At 36.6% G+C, this 25500-nt stretch overlaps 1 protein-coding gene across 8 annotated transcripts in view; it reads right to left on the bottom strand.

Moving 5' to 3' along the window:
* INPP4B (inositol polyphosphate-4-phosphatase type II B) overlaps positions 1–25500 on the bottom strand; it is a 763890-nt gene that overhangs the window by 148104 nt on the left and 590286 nt on the right. For all 8 annotated transcript variants that reach the window (XR_008617771.1, XM_007111238.4, XM_055085901.1 and 5 more), the window contains 2 exons: positions 10447–10577; positions 9907–10011 (listed from right to left, as the gene is read on the bottom strand). Coding sequence is in view for 7 of the 8 variants with exons in the window: in XM_007111238.4 (XP_007111300.2) it covers positions 9907–10011; positions 10447–10577 (236 nt within the window). In the remaining variant the exon portion in view is untranslated. The remainder of the gene's footprint in view (positions 1–9906; positions 10012–10446; positions 10578–25500) is intronic.

Raw genomic sequence — 25500 nt, forward strand, 5'->3', positions numbered from 1 at the left:
AGATTAAAATGACTTGATTACGCAAAATTTGCAAAACCATTTGTCTTTCTCTGTCTGGCTTAGTTCACTTAGTATGATAATCTCTAGGTCTGTCTATATTGCTGCAAATGGCATTATTTCATTCTTTTTTATGGCTGGATAATATTCTATTATTCTGACTTTTCTTGCTCTTCTCTGGTTCCCTGTGACCCGTGTAGACACTTCATTCCTTTAAGTCTTCCAGTAAAGTCCTCAAGACCTGAAGATCATTCCCAGTTTCTCTCTTTCCCTCAACATTATATCTGATCAGTTCTAACAACTCCACTACCAAAATTTTATTCTCTCTTATACATGTTAAACATCTTTACCTTAATTTTGATCTTCCTCATGTCTTGTCAAGATTCCTACTGCCTCTTCAGTCCTAGCCTCTCTGCATTCACAATGCAGTGGATTGTTTTTCCTATATGGGTGGCCATTCAATCACTCTGCCCAAAACACAGGCTTTGAGACTTATACCCCTCCTTATATCTTTCAAATATAAATAGAAGAACACTCAAATGTCTCAGCATCATGCATGTTTTAAGTGCTCAATAAATGTCAACAAATAGATAAACAAATATTTTGAGGGAAAATTCAGTTTGTCATGTTTGTCTTCAGATCATAGATGGAATTACTATTCTTAGCTGAAGAATAAAAATTTTAGATACACTATCCAGAAACAAATATATTAGAATCTGGAATATATGTATATATATTCTCCAGGGTATGGGAATGAATATATATCCATTCATGAATCACATTCTGTAGAATAACAGAGAGCTTACGATTATCACATGCAAAAGAATGAAATTAGACCCTTACAGCAAGCACAAAAAATCAACTCAAAAAGGATTGAAGATTTAAACATAAGATGTAAAGCTGTAAAAGTCCTAGGAAAAAAACATAGGGAAAAGGTTTCATGAAATTGGTCTTAACAATGATTTCATAGAAATGACACAAAAAGCACAAGCAATGAAAACAGAAATAAACAAGTGGGACAACATCAAACTAAAAAGCTTCTGCATGGCCAAGGAAACAATCAGTAGAGTGAAATGGAAATACACAGAATTAGGAGAAAATATTTTCGAATCATATGTCTGATGAGAGATTAATTTCCAAAATATGTAAGGAACTCCTACAACTCAATAGTAAAAAAAAATTAATAACCTGCTTAAAAAATGGGCTAATGACTTGAATAGACATTTTGCCAAGAAGACATAAAAATGGCGAACAGGTAAATGAAAAAATGGTAAATGTCATTAATCATCAGGAAAACACAAATCAAAACCACAATGACATATCACCTCACATTTATAAAATAGCTCTTATCAAAAAAAAAAAAAAGACAAGTGTTGGCCATGATGTGGAGAAATTGGAACCCTTGCACACTGTTGGTGGGATGCAAAATGATGCAGCTTCTATGGAAAACAGTATGGAGGTTCCTCAAAAATTAAAAATACAACTATTATATGATCCAGCAGCCCCACTTCTGGGTATTTATACAAAAGAATTAAAATCAAGATCTTGAAGAGATATTAGTACTCCTGTGTTCATTGCAGCACTAATTATAATAGCCAAGACATGGAAACAGCCTAAATATCCATCAACAGGTAAATGAATAAAGGAAATGTGCTGTATACATACAATGGAATACTATTCAGCCTTAAAAAAGAAGGAAATTCTGCAATATGTGACAGCATATATAAACCTTGAGGATATTATGCTAAGAGAAATAAGCCAGGCACAGAAAGACAAATACTGCATGACTGCACTTACATGAGGTATCTAAAATAGTCAGTGCATGGTATCAGAAAGTATGTTAAGTTAATATGTATTACTTGATGTTAACTGCAATTCATTGGTCAAGGTGATATCTGCCACTGCCTAGAGTTGATTCTTCACTGTAAAGTTACTAAATATTTGAAGGGACATACTTTAAGATTATGCAAATCTCCTGTTTCTGTTTAAACTGGTACCCATTAATTTTAGCATCCACTGATGAACCTTGCCTGTGGCAATTATTACTGTTCAAATGGTAATTTTCCATTTCCCTCATTCTTGCCAAATTTATTAATTGGAATTCTTCTGGAAGGAATAGATGACCTTCTTCTTAATTCATTTGTTTATTCAGTTATTTATTAACATCAATATGAGTATTTTGTTCTTTGATTCATAATCCAACCTTAGCTTTATGTTTAAATTGTTCCATCTTTGTCCACTGGGAGCTCCTTTGGAACGGCTCCTGTATCACTTTTTTTCCCCTTCTGTGTTTTGCTTTGTCTTATTTTATTTTATTTTGCTTTTTGGTTTTTGGACACTTCCTTACTTTCTAGAGCCACAAGATACTCCAGACTCATATTTTCCCTGCTGCAGCCTTGGACTCAACCAGCTTTCCAAGGAACCCTAGTTCTTTTTATTGGAGAATGGTGTTCAGAAATCAATTACTATGAGCAATCACACTCATTGCTACTGCTTTCAATCCCTTTCAGTAGCTAGAGCTAGAAAATATATGTATGTGTACTAACTTGTGCACACACATCTATATTTATCCATCTAACTATTGCTCTATCTATACTGTACTAACAACAACAACAAAAACCATGAGTCAATGCTGTTACTTTTGACTTCAATTCAGCCTCACAAGATTCCTTCTAGCCTTCCTTCTATCTTCTCTCCCTGACACTGAGAAACCTGACTCTCCCTATCCACATATTTAAATATATGGTCAATCAATCCTAGTGAAAAATCAAACAGCTTCAGAATTGTTAACCCTACCTCTGTAAGAAAAAAAAAATACTAATGAATGTACAGTGTTTGTAGTGTTTTTTAATTTAGCATTACAATATCTAGTCCTTTCCAAAGTTTACATAGGCCAGGTCCTTTCTTTCCCAATCTTTTCAGTAAATTATCAGTTTTATAATTATCTTTACCATTAATTATCATTTTAAACAAGATAACAAAAGTAAGTTAATAAAAGCAGGTTGGAAATATGAAATTCTATGGAAAACTTACACAATAATTAGTAGCACAACAATCACAATTTGAAAAAAATAAGAATAGAAAGGAAGCCAAGGTGCAGGTATCAAGAAGTAAAATATAGAAGCATTCCCCAAATATTCTTCACTTTTGGACTTCATAGAACACATTTCAAATAAGCAAGTAGAAAATAGTACTACTGTGGTTCAGCAGAGCTAGAAGTGCAGCATCTTATCTATATTCCAGAAGCCATGTCTCCCATTTCCCAAGCCATAATATCCTCCCAAGCCAAGCATAATATCCCATTAGTATCAAGAGGTCTTCTCTGCAGGGACACTAGAGTTTCTGTCTGGATACTGAAAGAGCAAATAAGGTCTCTCTTTTGCCTCTCTCTTTTCTCTGTTGCCTTTTGATTTTACCCATCTTGATTAGAACCATTTTTCAAAAAGCTGGGATCTTTATGTCCACATTTTACAGAGGTTCAAAGAGCTTAGGCTTAAATAGTGTTTGCACATTTGAGGTTCAAAGAGTTGCTCTGAAGTATTAACTTTTAAATATTTATTACTGTGATATTGTGATTTATAATATGAAATAAATATTTGGTCTTCATCCCCTTTTCTGGCACAGAGTTCCCCAAACCCCGGGAATTTCCTAAGTGTTGAGAGCCACAAAGGTGTCTTCTGTTAGGTTAATGAGGTAACTTTTGGACTGCATCTAAGGATGGGGGCTGGTGGCCAGTGAAACCACCCATGAGATTAGAGGGTTGAAATTTTCAGTCCTTTCTCCCTTGACTCCCCTATGGAAGAGGCGCTGAAGATGAGTTCAATCCCAATGGCCAATTATTTTATCAATATTGCCTGTGTAATGAAGCCTCCATAAAAACCCAAGAGGACAGGTTTGGAAAGCTTCCAGGTTGGTGAACACGTGGAGGTGCTGGGGGAACTCAGAGAGCATGAAAGCTCCACGCCCTTTCTCCATACCTTGCCCTATGCATCTGTTGCATCTGACTCTTCCTGAGTTCTCTCCTTTTATAAGAAACAGTAATCTAGCAAGTAAAATGTTTTTTCTGAGTTTTGTGAGTCTCTCTAGCGAATTAATCAGATCCAAGGAAGGGGTTGTGGGAACCTCTGATTTATAGCCAGTTGGTCAGAAGTATGGGTAACTACTTGGAATTTCAACTGGCATCAGAAGTAGAGGGCAGTCTTGTGGGGCTGAGCCTTTAAACTGTGGAATCTGATGCTGTCTCTGGGAAAATAATGTCAGAATTGAGTTGAATTGTAGGACACCTAGTTTGTGGCTCTGGAGATTTGGACAAATGAGGGTGGGGGAAATCCCCTCCCCACAATCATAAATAACTAAAGAGTGGTTCTGAAGAAAACAATTAGAAACTAGCTGCTGAACTCTATTCTCAGAATTTATATGATTTTAAGCAAAAGAAAACAGCTTTGTTCTTTAGCTATTAGGTAATTTTGGTTTATCATAGAATCTGAAATAAGAACATACTGTGTACAGCTGTATAATACCTAATTTTAATTGAGACAGTTTCTGTCACAATTAACATTGATCACTAATATTTTTAAGTATCAGCATTCTTTATGGAAATCACAAAAATCACAAGACTCCAGGGAGTCTTAAAAGTTTGCAACTGTTATTTGATAATTATCAGTTACCAATACCACAGTACTGGAACAGCTAGGTTTATCTCTTTTGGCCCCTTCATCCTTGAATTTCCCTTGCAATTACTACATAAACAGTAGATAGATCTATGTACACCAAGGGAATTATTTTTTGGTCTCTTAGTTTAGTTAATGAAGAATGGTATACACTTACCATACCATACTCATTCTTGGCTACAGCAGTCGTACTCCTGAAAATTTAGTTAGAATTAACTGTAATTGATTGTTTTCCTCTAGAAGAAGTCAGATATACAAAAAATAGTCAATGAAAAATTAAAATTCTAAGACAACAACTGATCAGTGGTATTTGCCTCATTTTAAAATTTCCTCATTTTATCCTGCTGTTTAAATTATGTATCTTTGTGACATGAATAGCCCTTAACGTTCAGATTTTTGGTACTCAGACAATTATAAAAATCTAAGTGGCCATGGCCGCTGAGCCTGCGCGTCCGGAGCCTGTGCTCCGCAACGGGAGAGGCCACAACAGTGAGAGGCCCGCGTACAGCAAAAAAAAAAAAAAAAAAAAAAAAAAAAAAAAATCTAAGTGGGCATTTTATTTTAAAGAAGAGTCAAGCAAAATACGTGTAAAGTCTTTTTCTCTTTTTTTTAAAAAAAATATAATATGCCTCTCTTCTTTCTTTTATATTTTATACTTCAAAAATTCCTTGGCTTTGTGAAAATGGCATCATATACACCGCATGAGGAAAGTGGAGTTCAAATTGTTGAGTCTTGTCAAACTAAAGATACCAGGTTGGTTTGAAATCTAATAGTAGGGCTGCCTCATAGCCTTTTAAAAGCCATTTAATAATAGAAATGAGACAGTCTATTTTTTCTCAGAAGGTCTCTTTAAAATTCCTACAGCTATAAAAAGAGTGCTGATGAAAAAAAAAATGTAGACATGCTGATCTAATTTCAAGGAAAAATTTAAGCATAATCCCTGACTTTAAAATGACCCACAAAATGACTTCTACATGAATCTCAAGACAATAGGGAATTCTAAGGGAAATCTGTTTCAAAATAGTCCAAGCAAGTTGGCATGATGATTAAACACATCTAAAAGGTAATTGCGCTTCACTGATGAGGTGATACACCTGAACTCTTGAGACACAGAAATCAGGGAGATCTAAAGAGCTCCTCTTGTTTCCTCCTTCCTTCTGTGTAGAGATTAGAAGATGAAGGGGCAGAGAGGTTAGCTCACTCATCCATATTAAACAGTAAATCCTGACCGATCTTGCACTTGATTACAGACACAGCTTTTTGATATAATATAGTAGGTTCTTTCTTTTTTTTTCCTTTCTTTCTTTCCCCTTCCTTCCTCCCTCCCTCCTTCCCTCCCCCCATTCCTTCCTTCCCTTTTCTCTCTCTTTTCTATGTACTATATGCTGTTATATATATATATGTATAAAACATACATACTAACTTAAACATAGAATAACATCACAAGAATCCATACTGTATAATATTCACAACTGTTTTTCTATGAAAGTAAAATATACTGGAGAGGGAAACCGTCTTCTTAATTTCAGGGATTTGTGTGTTTGTTGTCACTGCTGCTAAGATCTCTATTGTGGTGGGTATTCTATTTGTTGCATTTAAGTAATGGACAAGGATGAAAAATTAACTTAATGGGTCTGGGGGCACCTGAAGTTAAATGAAGGTTATTTCATTTGTCAGTATGAGACATGACATCATAGTTCTGCTGTTACTTGTTTCAAGAGCTGGACATTAGCCTTGTCTTTGGTGAATCTGCCTGCTACTGTTTGCAAAGCTACCTCTCCAAATATAAGAGACATATTAATCAAATGTGGATAGATGCAATTTACTAATGCTAAGAATGAAAATAGATGTAGACTACATCCAAATAACTCACCAGTGAAATACCAAGGCCTGGCCAATCTTACTTGCATCATTATCTGGAAAAATGTTGTCTGAAATTCAGCTAAACATTCAATTCAGTAACCATGGATCTTAAATACATTTAACTTGATTCATTTAATCTGCTAAATATATGTTATATAAGCAAGTAGAAAATCAGATTGACTACCAACTAACTTTTAACCATTTTATTTTTCAAGTAAAGAAAATCAAAGCTCAGAAAGGTTATCAACTTGGTCAAAATAAAAAAAAAAGTAAGGGGTAGAGCCCCCCAAATTCAGTCAAGATTTTATTTTCTATTATAATACATAGTTGGTGATATAGTCTATAAAACACCTACTTTAGCTGAATTTCAATTTAAAATAACATTTAAACTTCTAAAAGCTTAAATATTTTAAAAACATATTTAATATTATACATAGGACATGCATATCATATATATTATATATATATATATTATATATATATATATATATATATGTGAGTAGCCTTGGGGAAAGAAACCAGCATGTAATAGAATTCAGTACTTTCGAATTAATTCTTGGCTGTTAAGACTCTCTAGTCCTTTCCCCCATTTACTGCTTAAGCCTTCAAAGAAAGGAATCAGTCTTTCTGAAAACTCTGTCAAAAACCCTCTAGTTGATGAGTTGTACCCTAGTTCCGTAACTTCAAAATATTGCTTTTCTCTTTACTGTTTGATATTTGTCGTCACAAATGAATTCTTTTATATATCCCATTATGGGTTGAATGTGCCCCCCACTCAAGAAAGATATCTTAGAGTATGACCTTATTGGGAAATAAGGTTTTTACAGATGCGATCAAGTTGCAATAAGGTCATCAGTGCAGGTCCTAATCCAACATGACCTAATCCAAAATGTCCTTAATGGGGAAATTTGGACCCAGAAACAGACACAGAGGAGATGGTGTAAAGGCATAAAGGGGAACGACATGCAAAGACGGAGGATCTGTGGGATGCACCCACAAACCAAAGAAAACTAAAGATTGCAGGAATACCGTAAGAAGCTAGGTATGGAAGGAGGCAAGGAAGGAATCCCCTGTCAGTTTCAGAGGATGCACTCCTCTGCCAACACCTTGATTTTAGACTTCTAGCCTCCAGACTGTGAAGCACTGCATTTCTGTTGTTTATGACTCCCACTTGGTGATACTAGGAATTATGGTGGCTCTAGGAAACTGATACATATCCCACTAAACTAATTAGAAGAAATTTTGTTTGCTCTTCTAGATATCTTTCTTTTAGTTGCCAGTTTCTTCCTTTTACATTGGAGAAACAAAAACTAAATGCCTTGTATCATCCCAGTTCACTCTAGTCTATTTTCAGAAATTACCTTAGAAAAAACAGCATAATGTAAATGGTTCTTTCGTTTTCAAGAAATAAGTATAAAGTAAAAGGCCACATAGAAAATAATTTCTCTTTGTGTGGTGGATGTATTTTAAGGATCATCACCAGATATTTAAATGCACATTTAAGATATAAATTCCTATCAATTTGGCTTCAACAAACTATCTGGTTTGATGATACTGCTACCCATCCATGGCTGTAACCTGATTAGTCACAGTAGTTGCATGTGATGCTTTTTCCAAAATGCCTCTCTAACTCATCTTTTCTCTAAATCTGGCTATTTCTTTAGTTCAAGATTTCAATGCCTCTTAATAGGCTCTTAACTGATTACTTTCCTCCAATTTTAGCAGTCCTGATAAAACTGACAGATCCGTTTTGTTCCAGTGATGGCAAATGCCACATGTATCATAATAACTATTATTGTTCGTTCTATGCGTTTTACATGGTCTAGTTCACTTAACCAGGAAGGAAAAGACAGTGCTTAGAAAGATTAAATAACAGGCTTAAGGTCATATATAAAGTAGTAAAGCTGAAATTCTGTTCCACTCCAAAATATATAAACTTTTTACTATATCATAAAAGTCTCTTCATATAGGCCATTAGGAAAAAACAAAGTTATGCTGGTTGTCAGATAGCTTTTGAATGTTGCAGCTTCTTTATGACCTTGGTTTTGATGATTTTTTAAAACGATTAGCTATTGTTATGTTCAAACTATTAACAGACACAGTGTTCAGGGAAGAATTCCTGAAAGCCTTAGGCCAATCCATCTCATTTTTAATTCAGTTGACATAGTTTTTGGTGAACAGGATGCAAGTTAAAATTTCAGATAGTTGATAAGGGTTACCAAAGATAATACAATTATATATCAGAATGATTTTAACTACACTGGAACTTATACGTTAGCTAGTTGTGTATACACAATCAGTATGCACCAACTTGAAAAATTTAATTTTTCTGATTATAAAACGTCAGGTAATTTTAAAACAGAGATTTTATTTTAATTTTCTAAAACCTCTAACCTGTAGCCTCATCGTGACAATGGCTACAAAATTGGGTGTTAGAATGCTTCTTTAGATGTATCTGTGTATGTTTCTATGTGCATGTTTGTATGTATATGTTGATAGACTCAGTATAAAGGATTTGATGATCTAAAGTAACTTTTAGCTTCCTAGGAAGATGAGTACTCATAGGACGACCATAGCATTTATGATTCAGAGAGACCTTTGAGATGGAAAGGATGTGGAGGGCATCATTAACAAAGATGCTGGACAAACAGGCATAGTATGGGACTTTTGCTGATAAATAGGGGCAGGTGGTCACCCTAAATATGCACAAAATTGATATAGCAATAAGTTAAAGAAAAGGGAGATGAGAAGAGTATTTAAAATATATTTTACTGAGAAATGGCAAGGAATTACTTGAGTGGCAATGAATTCAACACCATATCATTCACTCTAGAGCTATTCAGGTATGTTATGAATATCTATCTGTATTTTCTTGAAAAATGTCTCTCACAACCAAGTACATCAAAATACTGTAGCACCTTCCATCTGATAAACCCGCTTCTCATAGGGAAGTGGGTGATTCTGCTGATAGCCACCACTAAGTCAGAGAAACAGCACATGAGTCCATCTTTGGACTTTGGTTTCTCAGGATAGGCACAAAATGAACCAGTCTTGTTTTTCTTTTTTCTCTAATTCAAACAGTAGCACAATGGGGAGCTATTAGGCATCGCTGATAATACTTAATAAAGCTAATACTCATTTTTCATAGTCCCCTGTAACTCAATCCAGGTGGCATATTTACAAAGCACTGCCCAGAAACACAGCAACAAAGATGTAATGGTTTCTTCTGTAGTATCTAGGGTCATTATCAGCTTCAATTGTTTCATCTTCATCTTTATATAACTGCTAAAATTTCTAATTCTACCAATAGTCAAGCCTTTTAAAGAAGTACACACTAACATAATTTGCCCATTTGAAAAAGAATACTATATACTACCTTTCAAGTGAGGGCTGTGTACGTGCATTCTTTGCAGATGTAGATTTATCGGAACAAATTCTAAAGTTTTCTCTCCTTTGCTGCTGCTTGATTTGAAAGAGGACCCTAGGTGGAAAAAAAAAATTAAACATCATTAGTAAATAAGTAGTGTGCGTGTGTGTGTGTGTGTGTGCGTGTGTGTGTGTGTGTGTGTGTGTGTGTGTGTATGTGTGTGTGTGTTGAAAAGTACATTTGACATAGAAAAATGTTATAAGAATTTCAGAAAGAAAAACATATTCTGTATGAGTTGCTTTTCTTCTCAGAAATTTAATTTAAAAAAATTCTCAGTTATCCCTGTAATGATACCATGAGGTAAAATAGTGCAATTTTTTCTTCTTTGTTCTTCATGCCAAGATGGTAGAGTTGGAAATAAAAGTTTTCTGCTTTTTTTTTTATTAAATCTTGACTTTTCTATGTCTACGACAACAGTATTTATTATTGTTTTCACATAACATACATGAAATTCATTTCAGTTTGAATATGTAGTCATTGATTTCACACCTGTTTCCTTGCTGAGTTCTGTCAGAATGTCTTGGTACATATTCACCATTTGATCACAGTGAGTAAGGACATTTTTTCGTAGATTGTCCCAGTGTGGAGAAAGCTCACCAAGTTCTTTTAGCTCCTGGTTTCTGTTAAGAATGAAAAAGAAGAGAAAATATTTCTTTTGATCTTAAACCCACAGACACAAAATGCTTAACCAGGGTTGCCAAACTAATTGATTCACCATCCCTTTCAGGAAAGCTCTGTGCTTATTAGGAAAAAAAATCATTTTAACACAAAGGAAGAAGTGACTAGGTTAGGCCACACAAACATTATAAGTCCTGTATGTCAAAGAGCAAAAAAAAAAAAAAAGTTTATATTTATTGATAAAAATTTCACAAAGATGGCAAAGACTTATTATCCTTAATATAAATAGAGGCCATTCAGTTAAAACAAAACAAAACACTAAACCTCAATAGAGAGATAGCTAAGTTCTAGGCTTTGCCTATCCCAAATGAAATAATTTGGAAAGGGTTATCTGACTGTGAAGGAAACACAAGTTAATCACGTAATCTAGTTTATATATAATATAGCTGTAATCTTTCTAAAGCCCATAAATAGTATGATCAGGTATGATTTTATTGGTCTCAATTTCTCCTGAGGACAATTTAAGTAAATACTGTATGCCTATATTTTGTCCCCTCTTTATCAAAAGAAGAGCTAATCAAGATCTAGGTTTTAATTATTAACTTTAATTCTCTACCCTTTAGCCATGTTAATTTAAGTCATCAGAATGCCTTTTTAAATTATAATGATAAATGGTTTAATATGCTTCTTGGTTAGATTTCTCATTCATTTCTATAACCTTTTACCAACAACATTTTCATGAGGCAGTTTAACCAGCAATAAGGAAACTTCTTTGCTATTTTGGCTGTGAAACATGCTAAATACCAAGCTAATAAATTCAGAAGATGTAGAATCTTTAACATCCTGTTAAAGTCAAGAATAATGGATGGTGTGCAAAAATGTGACTTGCTTTCAAATGCTTGTAGCTGCCTTTGTTTGGTTTCAACGGGAATGTGATAGAGTATTGCTGCATCTTCCATCTGAGGTCGTCACAATTTTGTGAACATTAATCTCATTCTCAACTTTTCCATAGATTAACTTTCATCAGACAACATTCATGGAAGTAATTAATCAATGGACAATGGGAGTAAAGGAAATTCATGACCAAAGTGGGGTTAGGAGAGAAACTTGAAGAGTTGGGAAGTCAAGTTCTCTGTGTGGACTCAGATGGCAGGGTATTCAAATTCAGGACAAAACAACAACAACCAAAACAAACAGATAATTCCAAAATCTGGAGATATCAAGTCTAGAAGAATCTGGGCAATTAGATCAAATCTGAGGTAGAGAGCAAATGTGATATGTCAACTTAATATGTAAGATTTTGGGTTTTACTTTCAATATACGGTTATAATAGAAATCTTAACTAGGTATTACTGTTTAACACTAATAAACACACCATGGGTTTACAATTCATGTTGTCTCTGAATTCCTATCAGAAATAATAACTATAAGCGAGGTGGTGATGGAGGGGACGGTAAGAGTGAAGCCCCTGACTACGGTGTGGAATATTGGGGTAGAGTACACCTCCCTGCCCAAGAGGAGTCCGACAAAGTGTGATCAGAAAATCTTAGTGTTCTGTAGGGAGTGACTTGAAGGAAGCCAGGAGGAATCTATAAACTGGGGTTTAAAATTCATTACACTCCTCCAATATTTCAAAACTTACACACAGGAATAACTAGATGAAACCTGGTGTTCACTACTTTTTTGTTCTAAGAGAGGACATTAAACAGATACACATTCTGAAAGGGACAAACAAACAGCATCAGGTTTCTCCGCATTAAAAAAGTTCAGGGACTTCCCTGGTGGTTCAGTGGTTAAGACTTTGCCTTCCAATGCAGGGGGTGGGGGTTCGATCCCTAGTCGGGGAGCTACGATCCCACATGCCTTGCGGCCAAAAAACCAAAGCATACAACAGAAGGAATATTGTAACAAATTCAATAAAGACTTTAAAAATGGTCCACATCAAAAAAAATCTTTTTTTAAAAAAGTTCAAATATAGGAGAACTATAGAATAAAGGTATGATAAACTAGAGTAATGAAAAAGGTGTAAAACAAAATGGGGCAGAGTAAGAAAGTAACTTTTTAGAAAATGAAAGAAATTAATTACATTAATACATTAAAATAGAGAAGATAATTGGCTGCATCAAAATCAGTAAACTTTTCAATCAGGAAGCCTAGGGCTGTTTGTATTATAGTTTGATTTGTCACTCAGTAAACAAAAACTTTAGCATCTAAGAGCCTTGTTTTATATCTCCATCCAGGTTCTCTGGAAGGCAGGGCCTGAGATCAAGCAATCCCAGGTCAGTCAGAGGAAGGTAAGAAGGGAAGTGCTGAAGGGAAAAAGCGAAAACAGGCATAACGTGGTTCGTTATCAAGCGGGGCAGAACTTCACAAGAAAACACAGCTGGTTAGGTGGCCGTGCGGAACGACTCCAGAGAAGTCATACGGAATCTCTGCACCTTGGAACAGATTGTTAGATGGAGGAAAATGCATTTATATGCCAGTTCCTTACCATCCACTCTATTTCACTGGTAAAGATTCATCCGATGGGACTTTAGCTCCTCTGTACTTCTAGTTATGCAATCTGTCTCCTCCAGGCAGCCACTGGGGGGTCAATATTCCAGTGGAGACAGAACTTTCCTGGGTCTGGTAAAATACAGGTGCCAAATCCACTCTGGATACTTCCATGGCAGATGCCATTGGGTGCATGATAATGGCTGGTCTTCAACTTGAGGGAGACTGATAAGCTGGTGGCATCAGGAGATAAGGTGACAATGGTGGCACCATTTGGGGTTCTCCATTGAGCCAAGTGGTCAAAACTTGAAGACACATTCCAGTTAAGCCAGCACAGAAAAGCACATAAACTGAGCCCAGGAGGGGCTCTCCATTGAGCAGGTGGTCAAAACCTGAAGACGTGTTGGGGGTGAGCGGGCATAGGAAAGCACAAAAACGGGGCCCGGGACAGGCACTTCTTGCACAACTCTGATCCATTTATGAAATCCAGATAGCATATAAGACAACATTCTTCATCTTCTGCAAGAGGGAAGTTCAAGTACAGTCCTTCAAAGTGACAGCCAGTTGCAACTTCCCAAAGATTTAAAGAGAAGTAGCGAACCAAGCACCATAGTCAACACTCCAGCTGATTTTGGGGGCCTTAACTGGTGATATTCATCATTCTACCACTCATTTCAAATTTGCTTCATACTCCACTGGCATTTCTGGAGTGCTGCCTTGTGAGGTCACCTAGACCCTAATGTGAAGACATTAGGCTCTTAGTTTCCTTGCTTTTATGGAATTTTAGTCGCGGCAATTTCCCATGCACTTCTGGCCATGGAACACCTCTGAGTTCTAGATATATTTCTCTTTGCTCAGCATCCCTATTTCCCCATGGTGATGAGCACAGTATCTCTTACTATCTTTGCTGGTCCATTTAGTTAGGAATGTATGGTAGTCAGATCACACATGAAATCAACCACAACTTCCAGTTCAGTGGGACTCTTAATGGGTCCCCTGACAGAACGCCTCTCCCCATACTCCAAGAACCAGGATTCTAACTGGCAAAGTCTCAGGCTGTAGGGAAAGAAAGTGCAGATCCCCAAAAGTGGGGCACTGTGATTGATTATAAGGGCTAACCCTTTCTTCTAGAGGTGGTTATTTTAGCTATAGCGGGCACAACATCCTATACCAGCTGTTGGTTTAGCATATAAACTTCATCCTGGAGGACAGTACCCCAACCCTAAGTTTTTTTACCCAAGCTGGTACCTTAGCTGAGTCTTCCATGGTTAATATTATTCCACTGTTCTATCAGGTCTGTGGCTTTTGGGTGGAGGGGCGTGTAGTGATTACAAACTCATGTCGCACCTCGTTTTACGTAGCACTCGTCCTTTGGTTGGAGCAATGTTATGTGGGACACCAGATCATTCTGTAAGCCATCAGATGGGGGTGCCAGCAGTGGCACTGTGAGCAGAAAAGGGAAACACATATTCAGACTATGTTTCATGTCCCCAGGATAAATTGCTGCCTTTTCCAAGGTCAAAGGGATGCAACGTAATTGACCTGCCACCAAATAGCTGCTGGGTCTCCCTCAAGGAATGGTACCATATCCGTGTCCATTGCCAATCTATTTCTGGCATTTAACATTTAGCAGTGACAGTAGCTATATCAGCCTTGGAGAGGGGTGCCATGCCTTTAGGTCCATGTATAACCCCTGTGTCTGCCACCAAGGCCATTCTCTTCATGGGTCTATTTCACAAACTCTGGAGTGTCCAAGAAAGGAGTCTGGCTAATCTATGGGCAGGTGATAATGTTCTCGGGTCATAAAGAGTATTTGCTTTCTGATGGGCATGGCTCAGGCACACTTGTGCTCACTAAGCCCACCTACATACTCTTGCCCATACTCCTTGAACCCAATATTCTAGTCTTATTTCTTCCAGGCCTGTAAAGCCATTCACTTTGCTAAACTTGATATATATATCCATACCTCGTGTCATCTCTCCCTCTAAACGATTAACAATCATACTCTTTCTCAGATCTCCCCACTGGATGGATTTTCTTCATTATTGCCCTTAAGGTCCACCCAACACATCAGGCTGACCCATCTTTTTAAGAGTTTGTGTGTTTTCTTCCTCCATGAGTTAATCAGAATGTGAGAGAAGCATCATAAGATAGAGGTACTAACATGAGGTCAGTGACATGAGACTCTGGGACAGCTCTTTACGAAATAAGCTCATACCTCCTGGATCTGCTTAAGCCCAGTTCCGAATGTATCACTCCCACCACACAATACATGACTCCTACATCCTACAATGGGATCTCAGTAGTACCCAGTTCACAATGGGTAGATCTAGGCCCAGGGTCATTCTGTGTCCCAACATCAGGGGTTTAGTCTCTAACTAGGGCCCAGTATCACACTGGGATGATGCAGGAGCCACCAGTACATTTCAGAACCCTGAAGGTCTGCACTGAAACAATCCTACCTGAATTTGCTGAAGCCTCCACAGGGCAGCATTGTTTCTCACCATGGATACGTACAGGCCCATTGTTTAATCTCATGTACCCAAGGGCTGGCAACACAGGAACTTTGGAAATGTTCCTCTTCCTTGGGCTCTATTTGACACACTCTGCTTCTCCATTAATGGTTACATATATACACAATATTTTTGATAAATATGATATATATGACTTTCATAAATATTTATGACATATATATGACTTTTATATACGTAAAGTCTGAATGGTATATGCATCAGAAACATAGTTCAAATCACGGCAATTATTTATGTACATAGATGAAGAAGGTCTTGTTTGTGTATGTATATGTATGTGTTATATTCCTGATTTCCCCCATTATTTGTCATTGAACCAACATATGTTAAAGGTGGAGCAACCATATGTGCCAGTTTACACCTGTTACTCCATTGTAATTATCAGCACCTCTTTCATTTGCAAAATATCCCTTTAAATGACCCAAGTTTTAGGATATCAGAATTAACATATCCTTTTGGATATAGTAAAAGAAAACAACAACTACAAACTCACGGAATGTCACAGCTGGAAGGAAATTTAGGAAACAATTTGAAACCTCTTGCTTCACAGATGGAGGCATCTAAATAAAACTGCTTGTTAATCTCAGAGTCACTAGAAAACCATAAGCCTTTTAGACTATAATTCTATACCAACTCTTTCCTCACCCCATAAGATTCTCCACTGTAAGAACAAAGAAATACAAAACAAATTAACAAAATTACAAACAATAAACACAGTGCCTTGTTTATGAAGGTACTCAATGAACATATATGGAGCGAAGGGGTGTAGAACCTGGAGCTACTGACTTCTAGAATCACATTTATAAACTCTCATGTACTTTTAACATTAAACCTGAACAAAGGGTAAGTTATAAGTTGAGATTTTTTACTTCTGTATCTTTCAGTTCAAATGGCATGGCTACTAGGTATGCAGTAATAATCTCTAAAATATGTTCAAGTGCATAGTGGTGTCTAGTATTCTGAGACACATAGATAATGGCCCCTGTGGTCCAGTCTTCATGTTGCCACTTTGATCTAAACAGAAATCTGGCATCAACATTATAATTAAACAGTTACACATCTTTACTAAACCTTTGGTGTGAATGGAAAAAGTGATGAGCTGTGTAAATGCATTTTTAATCCATAGAAAAATATTTCTATGGATTAAACACTCCGCTATCTATTAATATTATCATTTTACAGTAACAACAGCTTCTGCTTTCAAAAGCTGTCTCCTTCAATTGCTACCTTATAACAATGACAATGAATATTTCTTTCTGGAAAATCCACTGCCCTGCTAAACACACACAATCTCTTATGAATTCCCTACCTTACTCTCACTAACGTTCTATTTTTAAAACAAATCTTCTAGCTTGTCTCTAACTGTTTCCAATTATCCAAGACTCCAATAGGTAGGCACAGGAAGTTGAAAAGAAAAGACTGAATATTCAAATACTAATAAGCTTAGGCCGCTTACACATTAAAGTTCTTTTGGCACTTACAGCCATCCATCCACTTGCACTTTGCTACCTACAAAAATAAAAGGCAAATCATATAAAATATGTCTCCAAAGGAGACAGGTGATTGCTAAGGCCTACTTGAGAAGTATCTAATGCTCTATGGTTCTTGACATTTCAACTGTAACGATTGACATTCTTGATACTTGATGAAATAGTCATACAGATCTCTGGAAATAACCTGATAGTGTACTTTTTGCCTATATGGTTTGTTTCATCTTACCTCGTTTAAATATTTCAAAAATGCACGCTTTTTCTCTTTAGGAAAATTGCAAGTTCCTGGAGGTTATTATGACCCTCTGAACCTTCCCTAATGTGAAACACACTACTAAGTATAACATGTTTGAAACACAGACTATTAAATAACATGAGGAGAAAATGAGACTGAAAAAAAAAAAAAACCCCAAGTGATTCTTGAAGAGTAAAAAGAAATAACTGAACACAAAATGAGTCATAGAGAAACTGAAAGGGAAATAGCCAAAGATGCTTTACAGCTCTCACATATAATGCATGAAACACTGGAAAGATCATTAAATAGGTAAATGTTTTTTAAACTTCATTACTTACATCCCTGGGGCTGTCATGGCTAGAAGGACAGGGAGGGTGCTAGGCAACAGGGAAACCAAGTAAGCAAACTGGCATCCGGCCCTTTTCCTTACTCCAGCCATACACCTGCTCTAACTGAATCTCCCTAATTAATACTGGAATTCTCTGTACAGAGCTGTAAACTGTTTCTACTGCTAAAAAATAAAGCTAGGTTTAAGCCTACCAAAATAGAACCTAGTTCAAAGAGGAAAAAGTTTAGCATCTACTTAAAGCCTCTATTTAAAAGTAGTTTCAAAGCCTGATGATGATGTATTCAAGGGGGGGGAATTCCAACGTGGGGAAAACTTTGCTCTGAGTCTGTGAGTTACAGAGACTTGTCTTGTTTATCATCTTGTCCTACCACAGTCCTTTGTCCATAGAAAGTGTTCCATGTAGGCCTGTTAACTGAATGAAAGATTTGCTTGAAGACTGTAATTCTTAGATTTGCCTGAAATTCGAGATAAAGTCAAAATATAAGCTAACCCCAAAGTAGAATGCTGAGCTCTGCCCCAGTTAAAATGGATACATGCAATACATAAATGAGTCACTGCTGAGTCTTCTAACCTTATATGGTTGAGATCTGTAACCCTAGTTTGGTTATGTCTTCCTCAAGGATAGAGAAAGATTTGAAATGTATCTTCATATGGCATCTCTTACTGTGATGGTTAATATTACGTGTCAACTTAGCTAGACCACAGGGTGTCAGATATTTGGTCCAATGTGATTGACAGTGTTTCTATAAGGGTGTTTTGGATGAGATTAACATTTATATCTATAGGATGAGTAAAGCAGATTGTCCTCCCTACTTTGGGTGGGCTTCATCCAATCAGTTGAAGGCTTGACTAGAGCAAAAAGGCTGACCATCCCCTGACCAAAAGAGAACTCCTCCTGCTAGGCTGACTTTGAGCTGGGACACTGGCTTTTCCTGGGTCTCAAGCCTGCTGGCCTTTGGACTAAAACTACACCATAGTCTTTCCTAGGTCTCCAGCTTGCTGACTCACCCTGAAGATCTGAGGATGAGTACACACACACACACACACACACACACACACACACACACACACCTTACTAGTTCTGTTTCTCTAGAGAATCCTGAGTAATACACTAACTATGTAGAGATTCCATCAGAAAGCTTTCTTTCTGCTTGGTGTAAAAGAAGTTGGGGGTGGTGGTGAGATGGAAACATCTAGAATATAGTTTAGGCTCTTTCATGAACTTTTATCCCTCCCACTACATTTTACAAATACTCTGACTTCTTCAAAAGAAAAATAACCATAGAAATGCTCAGCTTGTCTAAGGGACATACACAAGAAATCTCTAGTCCTGAGGCCAAAGCGCCACATGTGAGCACCTATCTTATTAGAAGTGTAAACCCAGAATAATCCACTTTAAAAAGTCTGGTTATGTGAATTCAAAAATTCCTGAAATTACGAAAAGTAATTATTATAAGAAAGAGTGCCCAAGAGTAACAGTTAATTCATTTACAAGAATAGTAAGACCAAATAGCCTGATAAAAATTTATCTACCAAAGGATACAGACCAGTAAGAAAGACATTAAAATGTTATTTGAAATTGTTATTATCTAAGCAAATAGAAATATTTTCCTACAATGAGCTGTACAATACCATTTTGTAGAATAAAAATGGCTACACAATTTAAATAGAGCCTTTTGGTAGTTATCACACTCTGAAACTACATGTGGGTGTACATGGGTGGCAAGTTTAAGAGCCAAATGGCTTTCATTCATTAAGCAAAATTAGACCTTAAAACAAACCTGAAAGAAGCCATAAAAATTTACCCATTAGGAAAAACAATTAAATATGAAATAGTCAATGAAGTGTAGACTCCATAAATGACCGGTGGGTGGCTTCATTTCATAAAGTGGCTGGGTGACACCATAAAACTGAACAAAATTCAACTACATGTCAAGTTTCACAGTATTTTCAACCCACAATTCAAACTGTCTGTGCTTTAACCCGTAGAGGGATAAAAACCGCATCCATAAATCACAGGCTTTTTAAAAAATGCATTTTTGTAAATGACAACGTGGGTAATGTTGCAATCCATGAGCCACTATTTCACTGGAAAAAATGACTGCATATTCTGAGTGGTCATTCACTCTGATTTTCATGTGACATTAAAATAAGCAGCTGTTGTACTATGCACTCAAGGTTTCAAGTTTATACGCAAAGACTAAGCATTGGAACACGGTAACTACAGGAATTAGTTGTAATCACAGAATCTGTGTGTATCTGATAAGCAGCCAGATTCTATAATTTAAATTTAGGTAGCTGCGTTAGAAAAAAAATGAGGAATGATAAGTATGTCTTATTCCATCCTGAGAGTCTATTTGCTGCTCCTGATAAAGGTGATTTGGTGTTTATTTACTTCCACATAACATCTTCTTTACCCTTCAAAGTTTGTCAAACATGGTCATTTATTATTTTAATATGTTAAAGCTCCATGTTCCATTTATGCTTAAAATGGTGGCGTGTTTATATGAAGTTTCTCCTAAATCCACATATACTAATATGTGTCTTTTTATTTTGGGTAGCCATGAAAATTACTCATTGTACCGGAAAGGCTACTAAAGCAAGAACATATGCTCACACTGTTACCATTTTTCATTATTCATGCCCATACTTTTAGAAAGTGCAAACGTTTGTGACTATCACCCCTTTGAATTCTCACTACTGCATCTGGAGTGCAGATGTCACCCAGTTCAGTTTCACAGGTAGCCAGAATTCAAGAAGCTCTCAAAGTGCTGGCAGTAGAGCTCTTTGGGGAACACCGTAAGGCTTTCCAGGTATCCAAGGTTACTTTTGTATAGAATGTGTCTCTTTTCTTATTCTTAAAACACTCCTCAGATATAATTGTCCCAGACCCTGACTAAACAAAATAAAAATTCAGTCTCACTAGGCACATTTCAAGTGCTCGATAGCTACATGGCTATCAGAGTAGTCAGTGCAGTATAGAACATTTCCATCATCGTGGAAAGTTCTAGTGAACAACATTGCTCTGGACAAATGGGAATAATATAAGTGAGAAGTAAAGTGACTTATGTGATGCCATATTGTTAGGAAGTGGCAGAATCAAGACATGTACCGAGGTCTTGTGAATGCAAATCTTATTCTCTTTTTTATTTTAATTTCTGGTGAGTATGATTTCTCTTAAGCAAGTATCCTTCAGTAGGAGGACAAGATCAGAATCTCCCATCTGAGGGACTCATCTGTATGTAAATTCCACCCAGGTCAACAAAGAGCCGGTGCAAATATTTTGCTCAAGTGTGCACTAACCGGACAGGCTTGACTACCATAATTGCTGGAATCTCAAACAACAAAACAAAATTCTTATGTATTTTCTATTCCTTTAACAAATATTTAGCAGTGCTGATTATCCTTATTCATGCCAGGCACTATAATAAGAACTTTATAAATATTCACTCATTCTATATGCATAACAGCCCAAGGAAGTAGGTATTATTATGATCATCCTTATTTTTTAAATGAGGAAACTGAGACTCAGGGAAGATAAGTAATTTACCCAAAGTTATCCAGATAGTGAGTAGCAGAGTTGGTATGAAGCCCAGGAGGTTTGTCTAGGGTGCCCATGCTTTAAACTACTATGCTAGATAGACTCTCCATTAGAAATACAGCACAGGGTCTTCCCTGGGGGCTTCCCTGGTGGCGCAGTGGTTGCGCGTCCGCCTGCCGATGCAGGGGAACCGGGTTCGCGCCCCGGTCTGGGAGGATCCCACGTGCCGCGGAGCGGCTGGACCCGTGAGCCATGGCCGCTGAGCCTGCGCGTCCGGAGCCTGTGCTCCGCAACGGGAGAGGCCAAAAAAAAAAAAAAAAAAAAAAGAAAAAAGAAATACAGCTCACTCTCACTAGAAATCACATCAAGAACATATATCTTGATACTATCAGCTTGAGGAAAAAACAAAATAAAACCCTTCTGCTTTTGCAGACAAGGGTAAAGCTTGATGTCAGCCCTCTTATTCTTTACATTAAATTCCAATGAGCAGGAAGAAAGGGGGATTTTATGTTACTAGAACTCTTTAAAATTAGAGATGCTACTGCTGGTTATCCTAGATAAGTGCTGTCCAATAGAACTCTCTGTGTGATGGTGATGTCCCAAAGCTGTCCTATTTAATTACAATGGTTACTAGCCATACGTGACTACTGCACACTTAAAATGTGACTAAGGTGATGGAGAAACTAAATTTTAACTTTCATTTCATTTTAACAAATTTTAACGTGTTTCAATAGCCACATGGAGCAAGCAGCATCTGTATTTAATAGCAAAGACCTCGATGGTTCAATTAAGAGCCAAAGAGGGCTCCTTTTCTTCTTCTAAACCTTGTGCTTGCACACTATGTCCTACATCAAAGAACGATAACGTATCTATTCAGTCATGCAGGTCAGAATGCTTAAATTATTCTTCACGCCTTACCTCCAGAGATAATCCATCACCAAACTCTGCCCGTCCAAAAAAATCCCAAATGTTTGTACATTTCACCATTTCCCCCCAACCACCACGGTCTAAGTCACCATCATTGTTAGCCCAGACAAACACAACATCCCCTAAATTGTTTTCTCCCTCCACGCTTGCTTCCCTTTTTCTAAGTGTAATCATGTCATTCTCTTCATGCAATTTCAGTTGTTCTTGGGAAAAGACTACATTCCTGAGTGCTTGTTATATGCCAGGTATTATGCTAGATTCCAGGAATAGTACAATAAGAAAATTGACAAGTTCCTCCTTTTCTGTGTCCCAGAAGGCCCTAACTAATCTGAAGTCTGAAGCCTGACTATCATTCCAAAATCACTGTCTCAGCTCTAAATACACCAGCTTTGTGAGAGAAGTCCATTTTTCTGCCCACTGGGAATTTGTAGTACCATATAATAAACGTATCTATGAGGTATGCTAGGTTAGTAAACTAAAGGAGATTACAAATAAATTATAGGCTCGGTTTTCTGACTGAAACACTATCAACCTTCAGCTAAGATGAAAAATAACAACAGTAACAGTTTTGATATAAGGGGTGTCTACGGTGTATATGATTCTTTACATAAGTGGTAAGAGTGGTTTCCACACATTAAAGGCCTATGTACATATGCACCAGGCATTTTTCAATAGCTCATTTTAAACCTCACAATAACCTTGTGCATTTATTATTTAATCCCTTCTTTGCAGTTGAGGAAACTGAATTATGGCAGTTAGTTAAATTGTGCCATGCCCATAGCTATTAAGTAGACTTGGGAGGGCCAGGTTTCAAACCCAGAGCTGCACTTACGTACACACACACCCCAAATCCCATAGCCATAAGTGCTAGAGTCTCCTGATTGTTCACTTAATTACTACAGTAGCCCTGTAGGACAAATGATAATATTATTATCGAAAAAGTGAAAAAAAATGGAAAATTGAGAAATTGTAGAATTTTCTAAAAATTATAAAAGTACGTATCAAATGGCAGATAAAGAGGTTTTGGACTCGGGTTGATAATTATTCCAATTCCGTGTTTTTATCATCACAACGTACACTCTCTCCTACTCAATCCATGTGAAATAAAGAATCCTGGCACAATGGAGAAATATGCTTCTGAATGAGCTTTGCCTTATTTGTTCCTGTGGGGCTATTGTAATAACCAAACAGCAAAATAAAACACATATTTCTATCGCCAGCTTGGTGATACTAAGCACTCTACAGGACATCTCATTAAATGATACCAAGAATCTATAATGATGAACTTAATGGCACACAGCCTCTGCCCTCAATACTAGGAGTTGGTAGGGCCCATGCACTCTTTCCATGATAAACAATATACCGCATGGTATTCCAACTGTGCATCAACGTTGCATGAAGAAAAATGAACAGAAGAAATAACACTCATCAGGTATGAGTCAACAGTGGAGTCCCAATGGGATATTTTTTTATGCATCACTTTTGGATCTTTAGGACTTAAGATTTTCCTCAGAGAAAGCAAACAAGAGAGACAGCAAGAAACACAAAGAGAAACAAAGCGGAAGAGCTAGAACACTATAAAAAACATCTATGAAATTCATCATTTTGAGGTTTATTCAGGATCTATGAGACCTAAACAGAATAGCTGACTCTCTATTACTTTTCCCACTCATCAATGTTTCTTTAAGGTCAGTAAAGATTTTCAGCGTGCTTTTACCTAAGTATGCCAATGTCAATAGACGTCTCAAAAGTCATGTGCTTCAGCCAGGCCAAAATAAACAAGGTGTAAGATGAGGCTGGAGATGTAGGTAGACAGGAGCCCTTGCTTGCCTTGTAGGCCGTGTGAAGGGGAAACCTCGTCTGGTGATAAATTTTGAAAAAAAGATCTAACCACATTCAATGGACAGGTTGGCTCACTATGTGGTAAAATCCTACCGTACAACTTGTTGTACAGTGAGGATATTTTTGAAATAGAATTTATATGAATATATTCTAGCTCTAGTTCATAATTCCTAGTATATACTTTTAACATTTTTTAAATGGCACTCCTGTAGCATTATTGGTTTGAAATAATATGAACCTTTTTGAATGTAATAGTCACCAAATGCTTTAAGATAAGGTGCAAGGTCAGAAAATTAAGTATCTTTCTCATTTCTTTCAAACTCGGTATATTGCTTAGAAAACCCATTTAATAGTATATGATAATATTTAAGTCAGCATGTAGAACATGTCTGAAATGTAACTCTGTGCAGCAACTAGGCTTTCAACCTGGGATTTCAAAGTATCTTACTATTTTTTTGCATATATAAGAATATACTGCATTCAAGAAATAGATTTAAGACTAGATAGACAGATAGATACACTTATCATAGGTCTGTAATATAGCTCTAAAAATGAAGAATATAGAATATTTGAAATATATAGTATTGAACAAAACAGTGTCTTCATTGACATAAAATATTTTATCATCATGAATTTACTATATGTATGATATTTACATACACTAATATCTAAGACAAAGCATTCACATACTCTAAAAGAAGTGCTAGCAAGACTTTTATTTAAACTTTCTATGTCCCAAATTCTATTACATTTTCCCTACTAAAGGGTTTGGTTCAGATGTTTATATTTTATTTACAAGATTGTTCCTCTGCCTGGTACACACAAATATTTATGTCTTATATAAAACCTAAGGACATCTTAAAGTTAATTGTTATAAATTATTCTTATCCTTTCTTTTAGACTCCCAAAATTATATTCAAGGAAGTTTCTCTCCTTCCTCACCCCTGGGACCAATGAAGAAAAATATATAGAGAGAAGAAATGAAGCAGGAGAAAAAGAGAAAAATACATGATATAAATCAAACTAATTTTTTCCTGGGGAGTTTTATGGACCATGAGGTTCATTGTCACTGAAATACTTCATTTCTTTAAAATTTTTGTACCATAGTAAGTTTTCAAACATCATATTATAATGTAGAAAAGTATATGTTTTGATAAAACCAAACACCCTACGGCCACCCAAGCCTCCCATCTAAACATATATGTGTGCACACCATCATTTAATATGGTATGTGTAGCGGCCATGGAGCTTCAACGCCACAAGTTCCATCATTTCTTCTATTAACTAACATATTTCAATGTTGACTAAGCAAAGCAAACTTTTTTTTTTAAACGTCTTTATTGGAGTATAATTGCTTTACAATGGTGTGTTAGTTTCTGCTTAAGTCGGAAGTGGATCAGTTATACATATACATATATCCCCATATCGCTTCCCTCTTGCATCTCCCTCCCTCCCACCCTCCCTATCCCACCCCTCTAGGTGGTCACAAAGCACCCAGCTGATCTCCCTGTGCTATG

The sequence above is a fragment of the Physeter macrocephalus genome, chromosome 7, assembly GCF_002837175.3.
Source record: "Physeter macrocephalus isolate SW-GA chromosome 7, ASM283717v5, whole genome shotgun sequence".
Lineage (NCBI taxonomy): Eukaryota > Metazoa > Chordata > Mammalia > Artiodactyla > Physeteridae > Physeter > Physeter macrocephalus.